The sequence below is a fragment of the Plectropomus leopardus genome, chromosome 6, assembly GCF_026936395.1.
Source record: "Plectropomus leopardus strain MGB_pleo_1.0 chromosome 6, ASM2693639v1, whole genome shotgun sequence".
Taxonomy (NCBI): domain Eukaryota; kingdom Metazoa; phylum Chordata; class Actinopteri; order Perciformes; family Serranidae; genus Plectropomus; species Plectropomus leopardus.
Genome location: NC_142181.1, coordinates 31571243 through 31589708, shown reverse-complemented (window position 1 = coordinate 31589708; position 18466 = coordinate 31571243). Strand labels below are relative to the sequence as shown.

The window sequence follows — 18466 nt, the reverse complement described above, 5'->3', positions numbered from 1 at the left end:
GAAAATATGTCTAATTAGAATACATCCTCATGTTTTTGCCTCCACCTTGTATACAGTCATGTGTGTTTGCTTACAGAGCACACGAGCTTGTGTCTATACTCACCACCTCAATGTGGTAAAGGACAGCAGACACCTCTTGGACCCTTTTTACCACCTTCTCAGGATCCTCAGCATCTTCAGCCTTTCCGGACATCTCCTTGTAAAGAGACATCTGCCAGCGCATAGCTGGGTCCTCCACCTGAAACCAAAGATGTACACTGTTTGTTAAGATAATTACAAGGGAATGTGTATATTTAGTTTATTTTTATTTTTTATTTTTTTTTTATATTTAGTTATATTTAGTTTCTTCCTTAAACAATATGAGGGTCTTCTCACCTTGCCTTGCAGATGCAGATTGTTGTGCAGGAATTCCCTCACTTCTTCATCTGTGTCTTTCTACAAGGGAAGAGAGCAAGATTCAAACTTTATTTGTTCACTCAAGACAATTTTATGTATCAAAAAGTATAAAGTCGAACTACTGACACTGAAATATTCTATAAATCTAAAGCACTTAATTCAATAATCCATCCATAAATGATGTGTGCGCCAATTTTCCATGTTGGGACAAAATACAGTCAAACACATCAAAGTACCAGTGAGTATCTGGTCTTGGCAAGATTGATGAGCTCCTGGTCTGCAGGAGAGCACATATTGAGGCCGATAGGAAGCATCTTCTTTAATGCTGCTACGATAAGGGAGGTCTGCACAGAGTAGCGATCCCCCCGACGCTTCTTCTTGGTACGCTCCTGCTCTGAGCCTCCAGACTAAAGAAAGAAAGAAAGAAAAGTTCAGACCGATACATCAATGTAAGATTTACAAGCCCCTGTTGTTTACACATCAAAAATTCCTTTTCATAGTAATTTTTGTGACATCAGAGGCTTTTGAGAATAATAATCAAAAAAGGAATGAACTCTACTTCTGACACAAAACATAACAGGAAATTGATACAATGAGATGGAAAGAACAAACTGCAGACTTATATTTTACACAATATCACAACATGCTAACAAAGTGAATCCATAACTAAGGCCCTGTTTACACCTGATAATAACACGCGCCTTAGGTGATTCAATGACAAGTGGAAAGCTCTAAGTCTGTCTGTTCATACTTTGCATTAGAATGCATCCTTACATGCATCTTGAGTGACCCCTTGTGATTGGCTCTAACTTTTGTGCTCTTTCTGAAAATAAAAATGTACTCAATTTCTGTTTGCAAAGACCAGATGCACTGTTTTAATCAGCGGGATGTTTGTCATGCTATACTGCTGCAGCGGTTCCGCAAAAGGGACAGTTGATGATAGTCTGCCTACACACACAGTGACAGGAATAACTGTTAGCATCACACAGCTAACATTACCTAATCGTTATGAACAGGTTTATTGGCAGAGTCAAGCTGTTTTGGTGTCGGTGAGTTTGTTGGGACCATTAAACAGCTGCTGCCATGTCAGCCTGTGCTTATCAGGCAGACGTTGAACTGTGTGTCTGCAGTGAGGGGAGCGGCTCTGGAGAAGGTCCTTCAGCACTATGTCTGACCTGTTAAATTATAGCAACCTAAAGTTGCCCAGGACACATTAGCCTACACATAGCTGAAAGAATGTATCCGTTACGCAACCTAGACCACCTCAAAATGTGTTCTGAGCGACTGGATTAGAGCTTTGATTCTCTGCCCGAACCTGATTGGGCCAGACCTGACCCGCCGGGTTCTGGCCAGGCTGCAATTTCACACTACTCACTTGTGCTTGAATTGGGTTGGGTTCTCACCAAACTAGTGTTATTCAATTTTTTGATGAAACTGTTGTGAAGTTTTTCATGCTCAAATGGCACTTTGACAGAGTTTTAATGGACTGAATCAAGAGGGAGAGACAGAAAATCAGGCTGGAGAGAGAGGGAAAGGGACGAAACATGTGGAGAGAGGGAAAACAAGCGAAGAGAGGGAGAGGGAAGAAAAAGGGGCTGCAAGGTGAATTGGTTGGCAGTTAGCTGGTTGCTTCTCCCTCCCCAGCCATGGAAGAGGTGTGCATAACATGCAGCAGAGATTGGTGATAAACATCTATGCGCTGCATTGCCATTGCCGTGTGTACTAGACGCACTGAGGGGCACTGCCTGCTTTGTCGAACCTGTCATGCACGAGATGACGGACAAACAGAAGGAAAAGAAGAAGAAGTGGTGCGAAGAAACACTCCAGCCCTTTGCATGTAATACATGTTTTAATAGAAAACATTAATTTTATAATACATAAAATGTTATATACTATAAGCCTATTTTTACAGTACAAATTTGAGTTTTTAATCGGGCTTGGGTCCAAAACTGCTGCTGTGGGTCAGGCTTGGGTCTGGCTTGGACAGAAACTGTGCCGGCTTATGTAGGGTTGGGCCTGATTTTTGGGCCCGATCAAAAATCTAGATTGCATATCAAGATGCACTGGGTGCATTCACACCTCTACTTGGAACTGTCTGCTTGAGATCCGATCACCCAGGACGCATGTTAATACCACATGAAAGTAATTATTCATAAGCTTAAACCAGACGGACCAACAAGTACATTTTCTTGTAAACATCAACTCCTGCTGGGATTTAAAGTGCTTCGCTGCTGTATCAGCTACAGTCGTTTCACACAGTGCAGCCTCACTGTTAGTAGTGCAGAGGCCAGACAGGGCACATCCTGTCCACTTAAGAGCACACAGAACAGCACAAATCAATGGGGTCAGCTCCATCACCCTAGAGCTCTTCTCACACTCTCCTGTCCTGAGGCAGCCAATGCTGATTACTGACTGTTGTCTGGCCTCGCAGCAGTCTCTCTGCCCTCAGTGTGGGTACAAACTTCTCTTTGGGCAGAGAGGTGTTGTGATGATCAGGTAACAGAGGCATACTCAGTAATGCCCATCTGACAGCCAAGGAGAGGAGGTTTGCTTATTTATTTTACAGCAACTACGAAAAACATCAAACACTGATAAGATATTCAATGATTTAACAATTTAATGGTGTGAATGAATTAGACATAGAGGGACGAGTCCAGTTAGTAAATATGATGACTGGTGATGTTGAGCTAGAATCAGCTTCCCCCTACATATGCTGCTGATGGACAAAGCGAATCTTAGCGATGACAGAAAGGGATGGGATGGCTTTTTGGTATAAAGAGGTAGTGAAGACAAAGCCACCAATAATATTGAAAAGAGAAGAGTCCCCCAGCGCAGGAATCTTTACCACAAAAGCTGAAAGAAATCCAAGCGTCAATGACAACATTTCAACATCACAAGTGGCACAGTAGCTCCACAACTGTATCCGACAGGGACCATCTAAAGGCAAACTGTTTATTAAACACGGAGAGATAGGGTGATGGTGCTCGGCCGCAGGAGTGCACACTCCAAATCACGTACACAACTGCTCAGCCGAGCGCCATGGAACCTCTCAGGCCACTACGATCTACAGCAAAGAGCTTTCATCAAGCCGCTCCGGACCCCGACTCACACATGTACAAACACACATGAAAGCATAGACGCACAACGCTAACACACACACACACACACACACAATGACTCTCAATATCACTCAAATACACTCAAAAATATGTCCCATTTAACGAAAGCATTCTTAATATAAGCAATCTTAACCAAAAATCTATATCATACAGTATCCTTTCACCCATGGATATGCATTATTGTAACAGTACTATTACTAAATGTCTATTTTAGTCAGTTCTTGATAGTAACTATGTGTTTGTAACCCTGTCTGTGTGTGTATATGTATGTGCATGAATATTGGGGTCTGTGTGGAAGAAGTGGTGGTCCATGGGAGAGCTTGATGAAATGCCTTCCCAAAACTCAGGGTGCCATGCGATCAGCACAGCGCTCGTGCACAAACACAGTCTAACCTCTCCATCTCCGGCCTAGAGGCCCAGCGTCCAACCCCGACACAGGATATAAGGAGAAAACACAGTTAGCAACACTCCTACTACTGCCTATACACCATGTACTGCCACTTACAATTGCTTTAACGTCTCTAGAAAATGATCATGTTTTACCAGATGTGTTTATCCATATGAACTTAAAAGAAGGAAATAACAGCTGGAAATAAATCAAAAGGGGTTTAACTTAAAATCTTTCCTGCTTAGAATGGGTGAAGTTAGTGAAATATTAATTATTAGAGTTTAGTTTTGTAATGTGTTACAGCTCAAGATATGGAGTAAGTGGATAAAACATCTAAGTAAGTAAAGGGCTATGTTTTTTAGGGGCTTTGTCCGCTCTCACCTTGCTCATCTTGCTCTTACTGTCAGCAGTCAGGAACGACATGTTGTTGATCTCATTCATCACCACAAAGTTCTGCTCCTCCCTCTTAAAGTTCTGGAATGAATAACACAAGAAAAAATGTTAGACGGCATAGGGGAGACAAAAATCACAAGGTAGAAAAAAAAAAACAAAAATACAACAGAAAACAGAGACTCACATGGGATTTGGACCAGAAAATGAAGACTTCTCCCACCATCCTGAAAAGTTCCTCTGCATCTGGGTCTGGACAGGTCAACCACCGAGCCCTGAAGACAAAAACAGCGATGGATTAACTCATGTACTTGGATTTAAGTCTGTGAGACCTGGTCAAGAGTTGGGGAAGGGTCATTACTTGTGCAGACAAAATTTTCCTTTTTTAATATGCTGATGTCAGAAAAAATCTGATCACATACATGTTTTTGTAAATACAATATATTTCAGAACCTCATATACCACTATACTGTAACACTGATGACATTTTACTTTCCATTTTAATCTAGAAAAAACACTCTGCTTGAAGGATTGATTGAATTTTTATACTGTAACACTGATGACATTTTACTTTCCATTTTAATCTAGAAAAAACACAGCTTGAATTGTGATTGAATTTTTCAGGTTTTTATTTTTTCTAGCTATAGCTTGAATTTCATGACATCTGAAACTGTTCATGCTGGTGATGTCAGTTTTAGCACTGAACACTTTTACACTATGGTATGTCGTGGTTTAGTCTCCACACCAAATAGTGTGTCCTTCAAAGTCGCCTGAAGGAAAACTATACTTCACGATTGTAAGTCACTAAGAAGTGACTAATACTTAGTAAGAAGCGTAATACTTAAAATATAATGCAGCAGCAATAATGCAACAGCAAGTCTATTTATATAGTTCATTTTAGCAAAAAGCCAGTTCAAAGAGCTACACAAAAAACAATAACTGAAAAAAGTGCAAAAGAAAGACATTATAAAACAAAATTTCAATACAATTAAAAGTAGTCATTAAAGAGTTAAGTGAAGAGAAAATTTAAAAAAAGCTTAAAAATAAGAAGTTACAGTGCATTGTGAGAAATAATTATTTGATTTAATAAAAGGCAACAGCAAACAGAAAAGTCTATAGCCTTAAAAGAAGCGAGAGTTGCAGCAGGCCTGCCGTTTTCTGGGAGTTTGTTCCATATACGTATATGATGCATAAAAGCTGAACACTGCTTGTCCATATTTAGTTTTGACTCCGGGGACAGAAAGCAGACTTGTCCCTCATGCGCTGAGAGATCTAGACAGTTCTTCATTTGGCCCTAAATCATTCAGTGCTTTATAAACCATCAGCATTTTGAAACAGCAGTTAAGTGTTGTAAACTTTTATCATGTTGTCTGCAAGCTCAGCTACCTGTTATTGTCCACATAACGGATGAGCAAGGGGTACAGAGCATACAGGTCCCGACACAGCACAGCAAACTCATCTCGGATGGTCCCATTTTCACTGTCCACCTCCGTCTTGCCCTCCATACGCAGGTGATCCTCCTCAGCCACCACCTTCCCTGATCGCTTCTTCAGCTTCTCCATGGTGGGAATGAAGTGGGATTTAAGCATCTCTGGTTTAGCTCTGCTGACGATGGGCTGGGCAAACACTGGACAAGGGGTACACATGAATCAGCTGCCGTCAGCAGTAGTTAGAGTGAGTATATTTTTTCTCCAAATATGACATATACAAAATGTAAAGAAGTAGCTTTCCATACTCTATAATACATGTACTGCTTGCATGAAAAGCAAGAATCACTATTAAAGGACATTTAAAGGGGACCTATGATGCTAATTTTTAGGTTCATACTTGTATTTTGGGTTTCTTCTAAAACACATTTACAAGCTTTAATGTTCAAATAACACTTTATGTTCCTCATGCTGGAACACTATTCACTCTCTGTCTGAAACACTTTGTTTTAGTGCCTGTCTTTTTAAGCTCGACTCCCAAAAAAGCCCATTCTGCTCTGATTGGTCAGTGTTTATGGGTCTTCCACATCTGCACTCTCAGCATCTCTACAATGTCTCTGCAGCCAGGCAATGACTAACGGAGAATCATGATACTTTCTACCGCGAAAAATCACTGATAAAAACGTCTAAATATAACCACACATGTTCCAGCAGGAACTGAATCCTGAACCAAGGAGATATGAACAAATTGGACAACCAAAACTACATGTTTCCCCAACTTTGCATGTAGCAGAAAGAAAAGCAGAATAGCTCCCAAAATTGCATCATTTATTACTGACAAATCAACATAATAAAAGGATCATAAGGTCTTTTATTTTAAAAAAAAAAAAAAAAAGCGAGTAGCTAATAAAAACTAAAGGGGGCTTCTCACTGATATTTCCAAGTTGCCTGAGTCGTGTCCTCCACCATGGTGGCCAGGAGATGTCTCACATCACCTGAAAGCCTTATTGTGAACCTTCTGCTCACTGACCTGCCAATCTCTTCATCCAGGAGGCCTCATCTATACCCAGGTTGTTCACCACAATCTTCATGATGCTACCCAGCAGCTGGTTAAGGTGCTCCGAGGTGACAGAAGTGCAGAGCTGGCCCTCCTGCTCCGGGAAATTCTCGCGGCCCCTCTCCCACCAGCGTGGGAGGTAGTTACACAGCATGGGCAGGGTGATTTCAATCACATGGGGCATTTCTGTGTAGCGAGCCCCAGACTCTGCCAGGTCATGAATCTCCTTCATCAGGATCTCCAGCTCTGGGATGTCAGGACACAGCTCCTCCACTTGGTTGGGAAGACCCAGAACTGAGGAGGGAGATGAAACAAAAGGTTAGAAAACAACTGGTGACTAACAAATTCTACTAATTTGATAAATTAACGTAAGGGTAGGAAAACAAGGCAAAAAACCCACTGGCTCTCTCTCTGGGAGTCTTGGTGGTGTAAACAGAAAACATGTTGAATTCGTTGAGTACTGGCTCGAGGAAGGCCACTGGCATAGCAGCAGCTAAGTGGGCCAAACACTCCCCCAAAGCTGGTCGCTGTCTGTCATAGGAGAAAAGTACAACCAAATCTTAATTACATTTCAAAGTCAATGCATATTCAATCAATAAACGCATTCATAGACATTTCTTGCCAATGACAAACTCTTGATAACAGAATGTATTGCTATTTTTAACAGCCAATAATCAGAGCTTCTGTTAACAGTAGCATGTGCTTCACGAATGAGGATGGGGGAGAGACTGGATCCTGATCCTGGACAGTTTCAGCATCTCAGTGGTTGTGACACTTTATTGTTTGAAAAGTAAAAAGAAACCTCAACAATCTGTGACCAGTGTTCTAAATTAGTCAGTTAAATTTTGTTGTATGTCTAAAATGGTAAGTGTCTTCATTATGGAAGATATTTATTTTAAACTGCACTGTCCTGCAGGAAAGGGCTGCACTTGGGGTGAGGTGTGGGGAGGCTCACGTGTTTGTGTTCCTGTGCTGCTCACATAGACACCGAAATGGCTCGACTCAGTCAATAAACCAGTTAAAGACCACTTGGTAAAATTATCATTCCCCATTCACTGTGTGTCACACATACTGAAATGTCATTTATTTTAAAAAATAATAATAAAAAAAAAGAATATCCAGATGCCTAAATTGAAAACCAAATACCTATCCAATAAACAAAAACCCAAATAGTCAAATATTTGGGTCCTGCCCTCATACAAACTTCTGATTTTGGACTAAATACATTGAATAGACTTGATGATCAAAATCCCACATACATGCAAATTGTGTTTGATGTTCATAGATCCAGAGCTCTCTACTCACTTCTCTGCATGTGGAGTCTTCACTGTGCCCAAAGAGTAGATACTGCACATTAAACGATAGCAGGATATCTGCAGGTCGTCCACTGAGGAAGGAGAGAAGAGAGGCATTAGCTTTGATGCTGTCCTTTGTGCCACTGCACCAACAGCCATGGAGGCCAAGAGATGGACCATTTCAATAGAGGCACTCACACATGACGTCATCTCCAAATTGGTGCTGGGCAATGTGGTCAAACAGTGACGTAAGCACTGGCAGCAGGGCTTGTGTGGTGTAGTTGATGTTCTGGGATACACCCTTCACCTACAGGAACACAGACACAAGTACAGGTATCAGCCAGTGACGAAGATTAAAATGCAAAAACAACGCAGTGCGGTGCTATCTCTGACCTGGTTTCGACTGGACACTTTGCCAAGTTTCAGATTCTCAACCATCTTCTCAATGTCATCCGCAGCACTCTCAAAGAACTGGCGCAGGACAGCCTTAACAATCTCAGGGCCTGATTTCATGACAGTCCTTGAAAAGAGGGACACAGAGAAAAGATTAAAAAAGGTATATATAATCTCAGACAGCTTGTTTGTATTTTCTTCCTGCCTGCGGTTATACTGGGGTGTGATAAGAATAGATTGTGAAATCACCTGGCATCCAGTGATCTTGAGAGGATGTGCAGACAGTTTACCACTGCACCTGCATCTGTTCCTGAAAACAGCACAACAAAAATGTGATTTCAAAGGTGTCCTACAATACAAATACAACTTTTTGAGAGTTCAATTTATTGTAAAGGCCAGCTTTATTCTTAAAAGAAGACTTCACCCCTCAAAATGACAATTTTTATATCAATTACTCATTGTGTACTGCCTTGAATTCATGAAGAAAACTTTGCATATCAAGACATCTGTTTACGAACTCTCTCACAACTCGTGCAATATATACCAAGTCTCATTTATCCTGTCATGTGCTCAGTAATTCCCAATCACAGGAATTTTCACTAAAACATTAAGATTTAAAACATATCAGGACAAACAGTCTCATACACGACTGGGTAGTGTGCCTGGGCATGAGTGTGAACTCTGCAAGGGAGCTCATTATCACATTTTAGCAAAAATGCATGTGTTTGTGATGTACTGAGCATACAACTGGATAAATTTGCTTTGGATTATACTGCAAAAGTTGTGTGAGAATTTATAAACAGATGTTTTGAAAGACCTTTCCTGTTGTTTAATGTGATTTCTGTCCAATTTAATTCATGAAGAATGTTCATTTTTAGATTCTTCGTTCACCGTGAAAGCATGCAAGAAAAACGAAGTTGCCTTCAAGAATTCCAGGTAACACGTGGTGAGTAACTGATATACAAATAATCACCCTGTGGGTGAAATATTTCTTTAATAGGAATGAATCCTACGAGCACTCCATTAAAACAGAAAACAGGACATACAGTTACATCACAGTGTGTTAAAAAACATTACCAAAATCAAACTACATTAAAACCATTCATTTTTACTCATCGCAGACACTATTTACTACATAACTGCAGCAACTTAACTCATAATAATGGAACAGTTGAATCAGATATTGCTATATAGTGCTATATTCCATTAAAATTGATTTCTTAAATGTTATACCATCATGATGCAGTTTGACTGCAGTGGTACATCAGGCACAGCAGTGCAGTTTGACTGTTCTGTAGCATATGTCCAGTAACCATTGGTTACGTTCAAGTGACTATCTGAGACACATGGTGGTGAAGGGGGAGGAGAATGAGGATAAAGCATATACATATACCCCATATAAGCCAAGCTTGAGTAGCTGTAGCACAATGCTGTCCTACCCGACGAAACTACAAAAATTCATGCTCAAATTACCACTCTGAGTCTAGGCCTTAAAAACAAAAAATACAACTTTATAAAGACATGAGGCCAGATGTATGGTATGAACTATACATATACACAGAAACCATACAAACAGAATTTCCCCACACATAAAACAGTATTTATAAACGAAGAAAACTCTGTGGAAATGTGCATACTTCACTCATACATCATGCCAGATTTACACTGTTTTCTAGAGATAGCTTCAGGTGATACAGGGAGGACATGAAATATTAGATGATAAACGTCATGTAATATCATCGTTCTTTTTATTTACACGCAAGTCATCAAATCCTCAGGTGAATGATCATTTCATTTTATCCTGAATTGTTAAGCACTTTGTAGTGTAGTTTAAATTCGAGCTCTACAAATTAATCATTTATCATCTCTCTGGTGTTTAAAAATGATAACCGAAATGTCACTGCGATGATGGTGAACATATACATACAAGTGATAAAATAACAATATTGGCAGCTTAATAGCCACAGCCGTGCATAATGACAGCTACTCTGTTGTTGGAGAGCCTTGTCGATGCATCACTGTCGGTTAAATTGCACCTTGCTATTATTTTCACTGACAAGTCTAATAAGTGGTGGATGGGCACAAGTATTGATGATGCAAAACAAAGGTTAAGGTGTATTTCTACATCCATTTATGGCTCGATGTGGGAGTAGAAATGAGGCTCATGTGCCCAAATCCACTATGATTGAGATGTGTCAAACAGAACCTGGTTTCTGAATCTATAAATCTGATGAAAAAAAGTTAATCTACAGAATTGTATGCATCTGGCCTCAGGTTACAGAAAACATCAAAGCCAAGCAGAAGCTGATTGAAAGAGAGAACCATTAGATGAGGAGATCAAGCAAGAAGAAAGAAGGAATTATACAACAGTGATTTGTGTATAAATGGGAAGTTAGAAAGGGAGCGCAAGTAAAAAGATGTGGAGAAAAGAAATTAGACAGGAAAAACAGATACAAAGGGACAAAGATGGTGACAGGGCATAACGCTTTCATGCAGATTCCTTACCAAAGAGAGATACTCTGTGCCTCACCAAAGCAGCCAACTTACAGAAGATACTGAGGTAGGAGGAGAAAAGAGGAAAGGTAGAGGGAGGGAGAACAATAAGGGGGGAAACAGGGCAGGAAAGATGTTTGAAGTGACACAGAAAGCAAAAGGGAGGTCAAGGAAATTGACTGGATATTGCACAATAGGAGAAATGGAGAGACGTGGAAGAGGGAGAGGACTGACACTGTCACGCTAAAGTACTAAAGGAAAAGTCAAGAGTTCAAGTCACATAACTCACAGAACTGACCCTGAAAAACCTTCTACCCATGATTTTATGGAGCATACCTTGCAATCATCTCCTTCTCCTTGTTGGAGGAGTGCCCTCCACTACCCAACACTTTAGCAGGAGTAGAGAGGAAGTAAAGGCAGTGGTTCTTGAAGTATTGATTCACCAGCGGCAAAAGGATCTATGAAAAAAAAGAAAATTAATGACAAAAAACCCTCTCTAACATACAACAACATCATGCCATAAAACAGGCCAAAAGACCAATTTTACAGTAAACAAAATTGGAAAACAAAAAACCCTTTTTTTTCTTTTTCTTTTTTTGTCACAAATGTTTATTGTTACATAAAACATTCCAGTCCAACAAAAGATTGAGAACTGGTTAGAACTAGGAAATATCTGGCTTTTGTTGGTGAGGTTTTTTTGTGCAATATTTATTACAAGAATCGGTTTCACCATTTATTTTGAGATTTTACAATGCAGCATAAAAAAAAAAATCACTCAAAAAATAAAACTTGTTATGTCTGAGCATTTGTAAGAATTTTGAAATACTAATTTAAGACATTTCAATACCAGTTAAAGCCGTACTCGTATATTTATGAATTCAATGCCTTGTAAGACGTTTTAAGGACCCACGGAAGGCCTGATGAAGGGCAGCAGGATCGCATAGAGAGAAGACAGATGAAACGTAAACTGGAGGATCCCTCTCTAAATTACTATTTTATCAAGAATCATATGTGTGTATATTTAACCAAGACTGAATTCCCTGTAGAGGTGATGATCCTGTGACATCTCTCTGCAGGCAGACAAGCAAACAGAGAGCTTAACACAGCATCAGACAGCTCACCTTGGCAAAGAATTTGATCTCTTGTTCATGAGGGGACTTCTCCACTCTACCACTGCTGACCACAGCCTCTGTTGTTGAAAAACAGATGAAAATTAAGTCAACTCTATGTTAACAGGTGCAAGTTGGAGCAAAGTTGTACAAGATTATTCATTAGGATAAACCCCCTGAGATGAACTATCTGGTTTTCAAGGGGGATCCTATTATACATACAAACAACAATGAATAACAAGAAAGAAAACAAAGACTTTAAGGAAATGAAAAGACAAAACCAAAATCAATTAAATTATCAGCCTGGCTGATAATTGGGGCTAATATTTGGCATTTTACTGATTATCTGTATTGGTGTTTTATTTTAATGATCCCAGATAAAATTTATTAACTATTAAGTGCAAAAAGTGTCAGCATCAGAGAAACTATTACTTTGTAAAACCTCAGGAAGCTATTTTTATGTATTCATATCAATTTAAAGTTTTACTTGACTTTACAAAAAAGTTGCAAGGAACTTGCTGTATGACGTTGAAAGTTTCAGTTTTGATTCAACATCTGAAGGCATTGGAGTCCAAATATCGGTCATTAGTGTCATTAACTACTAATAATCTGTATTGGTATTGACCCGGTCGACTCCGACATAAAATACTGACTTGTTGTGCAAAGGCCTTTAAAAGTATACAATACATATACAAGCACTGCGCTCATAAGAATCTCAAACCACGGTACCGAGATGAGCGATGAACTCCTGGGCGATGTCCATCCATTTGAGGAGCTTCTGGAGGAAGCCATAAGCAAAACGCTTCTCAATGGAGGAAATGTCCTGCTCCATGTCCTTCAGTCCCCTGAGGATGGAAAGAAGACGGAGTAAAAAAGACAAGAGCAGAGAGAGAGAGAGAGAGAAATATTAACTGAAAGGAGAGAACATCCTGCTTACCTTGTCACAGCATATCCGTTAAGCTGGAGGAACTTGAGCAGGTCCTGGGCCTTCTCTCTGTCCCTGGCCTTCTCCTTAGCCGTCAGGGTGTCATAAGGCACAAGCAAAGGATGGGTGCCACCACCTAACAGAAGTAATTTTTAGTGTCAACAGACTGGCACCGTCACTAAAAAGAAACACCTTAGTTGAGGTTGTGTAATGTAAAAACTTGTCCTACCTTTGGCCTGTAGCTCCAACTTCTTCTTCCTGCCCCAGGTGTTGTGATAGTTCTCAGCCAGCTGCTCAGCCATAGACTGCATCGGGGGGTAAAGAAATTAAACAGTCAGGCTCCTGAAAAATGTCTATGAGACTTATCAGTGCTGCGGCAAAGAGATTCATACCTGCAGCTCTCTGGACAGGGCCATCCCTGTGATATCTATTGGCTGAGGGCTGTAGCCGTGACTGGGATCATAAGTAGCCTAAAAACAGAAAACACAGAATACAGAGCAGTCGTTGAAAGTACGGGTATATGTATCGAATATACTCAATGTATTGCGGCTTGTTCCACCTGCAATATACAAAATAACTGTATCGCAAACATCAAGTATAAATTGTGATGTCGTTTTTAGAAGCCATCGTTTTTTGGTTCTCTCGCTCTCTTACAGACACACACAAAGCAGGGCTTTCGCAGAGCTCCAGACTGTGACTATTTAGTCACATTTTATGACCATGGAGCACTACTGTGATTTGCAATACTATTAATACATGAATTGGAGAGCTGTTAGTTTGTTTCCAGCTTACAGTGAATTAATCATGAAGTTTAATGGGGCTGCGGTAACAGTCTAACTTAATAAGTGGCAGTGGCAGAAGTGAGAGCAGGTGAGGCGTGTGTTTGTATGCAGAGCTCCGATCGCAACTATTTAGTCACATTTTTTGACCACGGAGCACCTGTGCTACTATCATATTATATATGAACAGGGGAGCTATTTGTTTGTTGCCTGCTCACAGTGAATGAATCCTCACGGTTAAAGGCGGTATCTGTTTAACTGTTTGCAATGCTAATATACAACTCTTCACAGGAAGCTTCAAGTCTACGGCAAAAACACTGATGCGCCAAAACCTTTAAAATAAAAGTACCATGGGTCCTGCTTTGATTTATTTAATTATAATATTTTTTTTAAATTACTGCAGTTCATTCAATTCATTTTTTTTTTTTTACATTTTTGTAGTTAACATTAGTTTAAAGTAAAGTAAAGTAAAGTTTAAAAATTATTGAGATATATATTGTGTATTGCAATATCACCATAAAGTAATGCAATATTATTTCCAAGTCATATTGCCCAGCCCCAATGAATGTGTGTAACCGAATATGAATATCAGTGGGTCATAACAAGGATGTACTGTAAACAAGTAGGTCTGATTTTTTTCAATGTCTCTTTTTTTGTCTTTAGCGTTAAGCTGAGTTTTACATTATTACATTATTTCCACATTAAATAATCAATTTAAGGTTTGATAATAGGGGTCAAAATAGATGAATGCTGAAAAAAAGTAAATACCGAATCAGTCTAGACCAGTAAGAGCTCCATCATTGCATTTGTGGACCCTTATTGTAAGAACCATCCTTTCCAATAAACGCAAAACAGAAAAACATCATCAACCATTAATACTGAATGTTTTTTAACCCTTCTTTCTTGTACCTGAGCAGTTTGGGAGATTTTGCGTGTGGCAGCCTTCTTCTCGCCTTCCCCCTCCCCGTCCCTGGCTTTATCCAAGGTCCACTCCCAGGCCAGCATGGCTTTGATGGATTCTTTGATGGGCCAGCGATAAATCTCCTTGTCCTGAGAAACAGAGAGAAGAGGACTTGCACTGTATTTAGAGTGTCTGTAAGGATCTTTAGCATGTGGAATCAAAGATGAAAAGTCTGTGGCTCAGGAATTCTAGTTTGATCAGATCTGAGGGCACATTGGAGCAAATAAATAAACTAATAATCACATTATCAGGATACAGACTAGACAGCAGGTTAAGAATCATTACCTTTTCAGAAAATGTTTTGTATGGTCGGAGCATCGGGTGAGTCTTAGCATTCTCATCCAACACCTCTCCGTAGGTCCAGTTGTTCTGAATCTGAAATCAATTTAATCATTGCCATAATTATTACAAAGTACTGCCTTCAAATGATAAACAGGGACTTCATTTCTATTTGATGATTAACATTTTTCATAACTTACCTTTTCAAAGGCCCATTTGTCATGAGTGTGCTCTGCATACTTGTTGATGAAGGCATCCAGCCTCTCTGGGATGATGGTGCTGTGAATAAATCAGCTTATATTAAATATAAAATTATTGATTAAACTACAACATGTCATAATCTTTGAATCTAATATAAAAATTACTTTATTCCCTTTAAGCGCTTTGGGTCATATGTTGCCTGTCATATCCTCTTGCAGTTACTGATTTTTTGACATACATTCATGTATGTATAATCATGAGTTCAAAGAGAATGTACGTATTAATGTTTTCTTGTTATATTTCTAGTATCATTGCTTATAAAGATTGTTATTCTCAGTGTCTGACAACATTATGGAAAGGATCCCTACTGAGATAGACCTTTTTGTGAAAGAGTAAGTTTTATTGTGTGTCTGTCAACTATGAATGAAGTGTGTTTTACAATGATAAAATTACTGTTTATTTATATGGAGTTGGGTACGCTTGGTGACTGTGATTTTGGGGATGTATAAGGTAAATTAAAAAGGATCTTCCACTTTCATAAAAATGTATGATCCTCACCATAATGTTATCATACACTAAGAATAATAATATAAGCCTGTCAGTGGCAAAAACAAGCCATTTAAGTGAACGAGAATTGTCGGTGCACAAATATCCTCAGTGGGTATATTGCAGCCTTTTTAGCTATTACGTCTGCAGCAGTCTTCTTAATAGGCAACCAATTTAAAACATCGTCTCCGGTTGTCACTTAGACACAAGTAATAGAAAAATAGGGTCCAGGTTGAGTAATACGTAAGTAATCCTATATTTTTTTTTCCTTCTGTAGGCCACAGTGACCTCTGTTTGTACTGTCTTGTATTTTTCTGCTCACTTGGTGGTCTCCACTGGTTTGGGATCAAAGTTGCCTTCAGCATCCACAGAGGCCTTCTTCTCAGTGTGAGAGGAGTATGACGCATCCACATAGTCAGGCGGGATGGCTCCTGCTATAGCACAAAGGCAGGGCATGGCAATCTTGAAGAGCTCGGCATCAAATTTCTAGAGTTCGGATGACATCAGAGAAGCAGTATTAATTAGAACATTTAAACATGTGATTTTAAAAAAGTATTAACACCATGGGTGGACACCAGGAGATTCATCTCTCACCTTGTGCGCCAGAGATTCAAAGATTCCCCAGAAGAGTTTACGGGAGAGATGAAGCTCCTCCTCTGAGGTTACCCCGAAATTAGCCCATCCATTAGGCAAGCAGTAGTACTTCCAACAGCGCTCATAGTGATTGGTCAACAGCTAAAACAATTAAATCACAGAGTCAAATACAAACGAGGACATTTTTTAATAAATAGTAATTGCAAGGAAGCAGTTTCCCTTTAATATCTAGATATAACAACTGTACTAATCATGGTAATGTAATCTCTGTGTTGGTAATGCATACATTTCACAGACAAACATGGATTTAATGGATTGTGTGTGAATTTGTTGAATCTGTTGAATTTATTTTTATTTTCAATTCTATTCAATAAACTTTTTGACTGCTAAAAAATTAAAATAATAAAATTAAACAGGCAAACCTTGAGAGGCATCTTTGCATATTCGTTGAGGATGGGCACATCAAATACCAGTCGTCTAAGTAGATGCTGCAGCATGGAGGGTCGGAGGTACCTGTGAATGTCATCAGAATGCTTCATGATGAATATAAATGTTTAAACTGGGATAGTATTTCTTTTATGTACTTTCAGGCCCCTTTATTATTGAGTAATACATCCCAAATCAAAATTAAAAAAAAAAATCTAAACAGGAGATTTGGATTAGTACTGACTTGCAGAGCGACATGAGGCACTCCTCAATGACGTCCCTCTGAGCCTTGGTGAGGGCTCTGCCGCGGGACAAGCGATAGATGGTGTGGAGCATGGAGTCGATCATGATGGCACGGTGGTCCGTCCCAGCAAACAGTGGGGCACATTTGGTAAGCAGAGGCAGAACAGCTGAACAGAGGTAGCGGTTCAGTGCCAAGGCCATTTCAGTCGTACTGAACGCCGCCTATAATCAGAGAGGAAGACAGAAAAAATATTTGTTCAATAGTGCAAAACTAACTGATTTCTAGAGTTGACAAAAACAAAATGTTTTATTGCTTATCTTCTCCTACTCACCGTATCCAGAGAGGCTGCAGCTCTCATGTCAGGCAGGAAGCCAACCTCCAGCACATGGAGCAAGAAGTCCTGGTTGTCGATACCGTACACTCTGTCGAGGAACAGCACCATGGAGGCCTTGTGGTCTGGCACAAAACTGGCTGACATCTTAGGCTCAATAATCTGACTTTCTGTGGTTTGGACAAAAGAAAGCATATATGCAAATGATGCCAAAATATACCCAAATATTGTACATTTACACAGTGTTTCAAAACATGATTCCAACTTAGTATCTAACCTTTGCCATAAGCAGGAATCTGCACGGGCAAGCTGATGACTCCCACCAGGTCCTCTATGGGCACCAGAGACCTCAGGATGGCCCTGATCCTCAGAGCCTCGCCCTTTCCTGCTTGGATCAGCTGTAGATGTGGACAGTTAAGACATACAGTATAAAACTAACCACTGCTCATTAAACCGCATACTGAGCCACTGTACCTGGAGGCTTAAGAGAAATCAATGCTGTGAAAGTCTTTGTACTCACATGCATCTCAGGGGCGCAGCGACCCAGCAGATCGATGAGAGCCGAGTAGAAGGACATGATGGCATTTCCCAGATGAACACGGTTCTCCTCCTGCTGTTCCTCACCACCAAACCTGCCAATCAAGAAAATGTCTATTTTATAACTGTTTGTACCTAGCATAACTTTAAAGGGATAGTTTTTGATATTTTAAAGAAGGGCTGTATGAGGTACTCATTCATAGACGGTGTATTATATACAGTAGATGTCACCAGCATGCCCCCAGTTTGGAGAGGCAGGCAGGAGTACTGACACGGATGCTACGCTATGCACTGCTGTGGACGGAGCAGCCACCTAAAAGAAGTCCTACCTAAAAAAAAAAAAAAAAAAGTTTATGTGTAAACTATATTTAGAATATTTTCACTGTTTCACCTTGCTATCAGAAAGTGATTACAGGGAACTGAAGTCGTTAAATCACTCTCTTCAAAGCCAGACTCCGTTTCTAAAACAGTGATTTAAAATCACTGAACACAGGAGCTGCTGGTCTACCACTGCCTCGATCAGTTAATTTGTTTGTCTTATTGTGTGATTTTGACATTTAGAAGAGTTCGTTTGGA

The 18466-nt window shown here is 39.8% G+C and overlaps 1 protein-coding gene across 7 annotated transcripts in view; it reads right to left on the bottom strand.

The window, feature by feature from the left end:
- Positions 1-18466, bottom strand: part of ryr1b (ryanodine receptor 1b (skeletal)) — a 96506-nt gene that overhangs the window by 29402 nt on the left and 48638 nt on the right. For 4 of the 7 annotated variants that reach the window (XM_088079226.1, XM_088079230.1, XM_088079225.1 and 1 more), the window contains exons 47-75: positions 17874-17985; positions 17631-17751; positions 17354-17523; positions 17023-17243; positions 16775-16865; positions 16353-16493; positions 16081-16244; positions 15212-15290; positions 15018-15107; positions 14681-14821; positions 13385-13462; positions 13222-13297; positions 13005-13128; positions 12797-12912; positions 12080-12147; positions 11295-11416; positions 10971-11020; positions 8715-8775; positions 8466-8592; positions 8271-8379; positions 8083-8164; positions 7178-7308; positions 6751-7071; positions 5680-5920; positions 4481-4568; positions 4285-4377; positions 633-803; positions 376-435; positions 104-238 (exon numbers count right to left, since the gene is read on the bottom strand). In XM_088079226.1, coding sequence (XP_087935352.1) covers positions 104-238; positions 376-435; positions 633-803; positions 4285-4377; positions 4481-4568; positions 5680-5920; positions 6751-7071; positions 7178-7308; positions 8083-8164; positions 8271-8379; positions 8466-8592; positions 8715-8775; positions 10971-11020; positions 11295-11416; positions 12080-12147; positions 12797-12912; positions 13005-13128; positions 13222-13297; positions 13385-13462; positions 14681-14821; positions 15018-15107; positions 15212-15290; positions 16081-16244; positions 16353-16493; positions 16775-16865; positions 17023-17243; positions 17354-17523; positions 17631-17751; positions 17874-17985 — 3583 coding nt within the window. Of the gene's footprint in view, positions 1-103; positions 239-375; positions 436-632; positions 804-3908; positions 3924-4284; positions 4378-4480; positions 4569-5679; positions 5921-6750; positions 7072-7177; positions 7309-8082; positions 8165-8270; positions 8380-8465; positions 8593-8714; positions 8776-10970; positions 11021-11294; positions 11417-12079; positions 12148-12796; positions 12913-13004; positions 13129-13221; positions 13298-13384; positions 13463-14680; positions 14822-15017; positions 15108-15211; positions 15291-16080; positions 16245-16352; positions 16494-16774; positions 16866-17022; positions 17244-17353; positions 17524-17630; positions 17752-17873; positions 17986-18466 lie in introns of all 7 variants that reach the window. The other 3 variants (XM_088079224.1, XM_088079227.1, XM_088079228.1) reach the window with 1 other exon arrangement.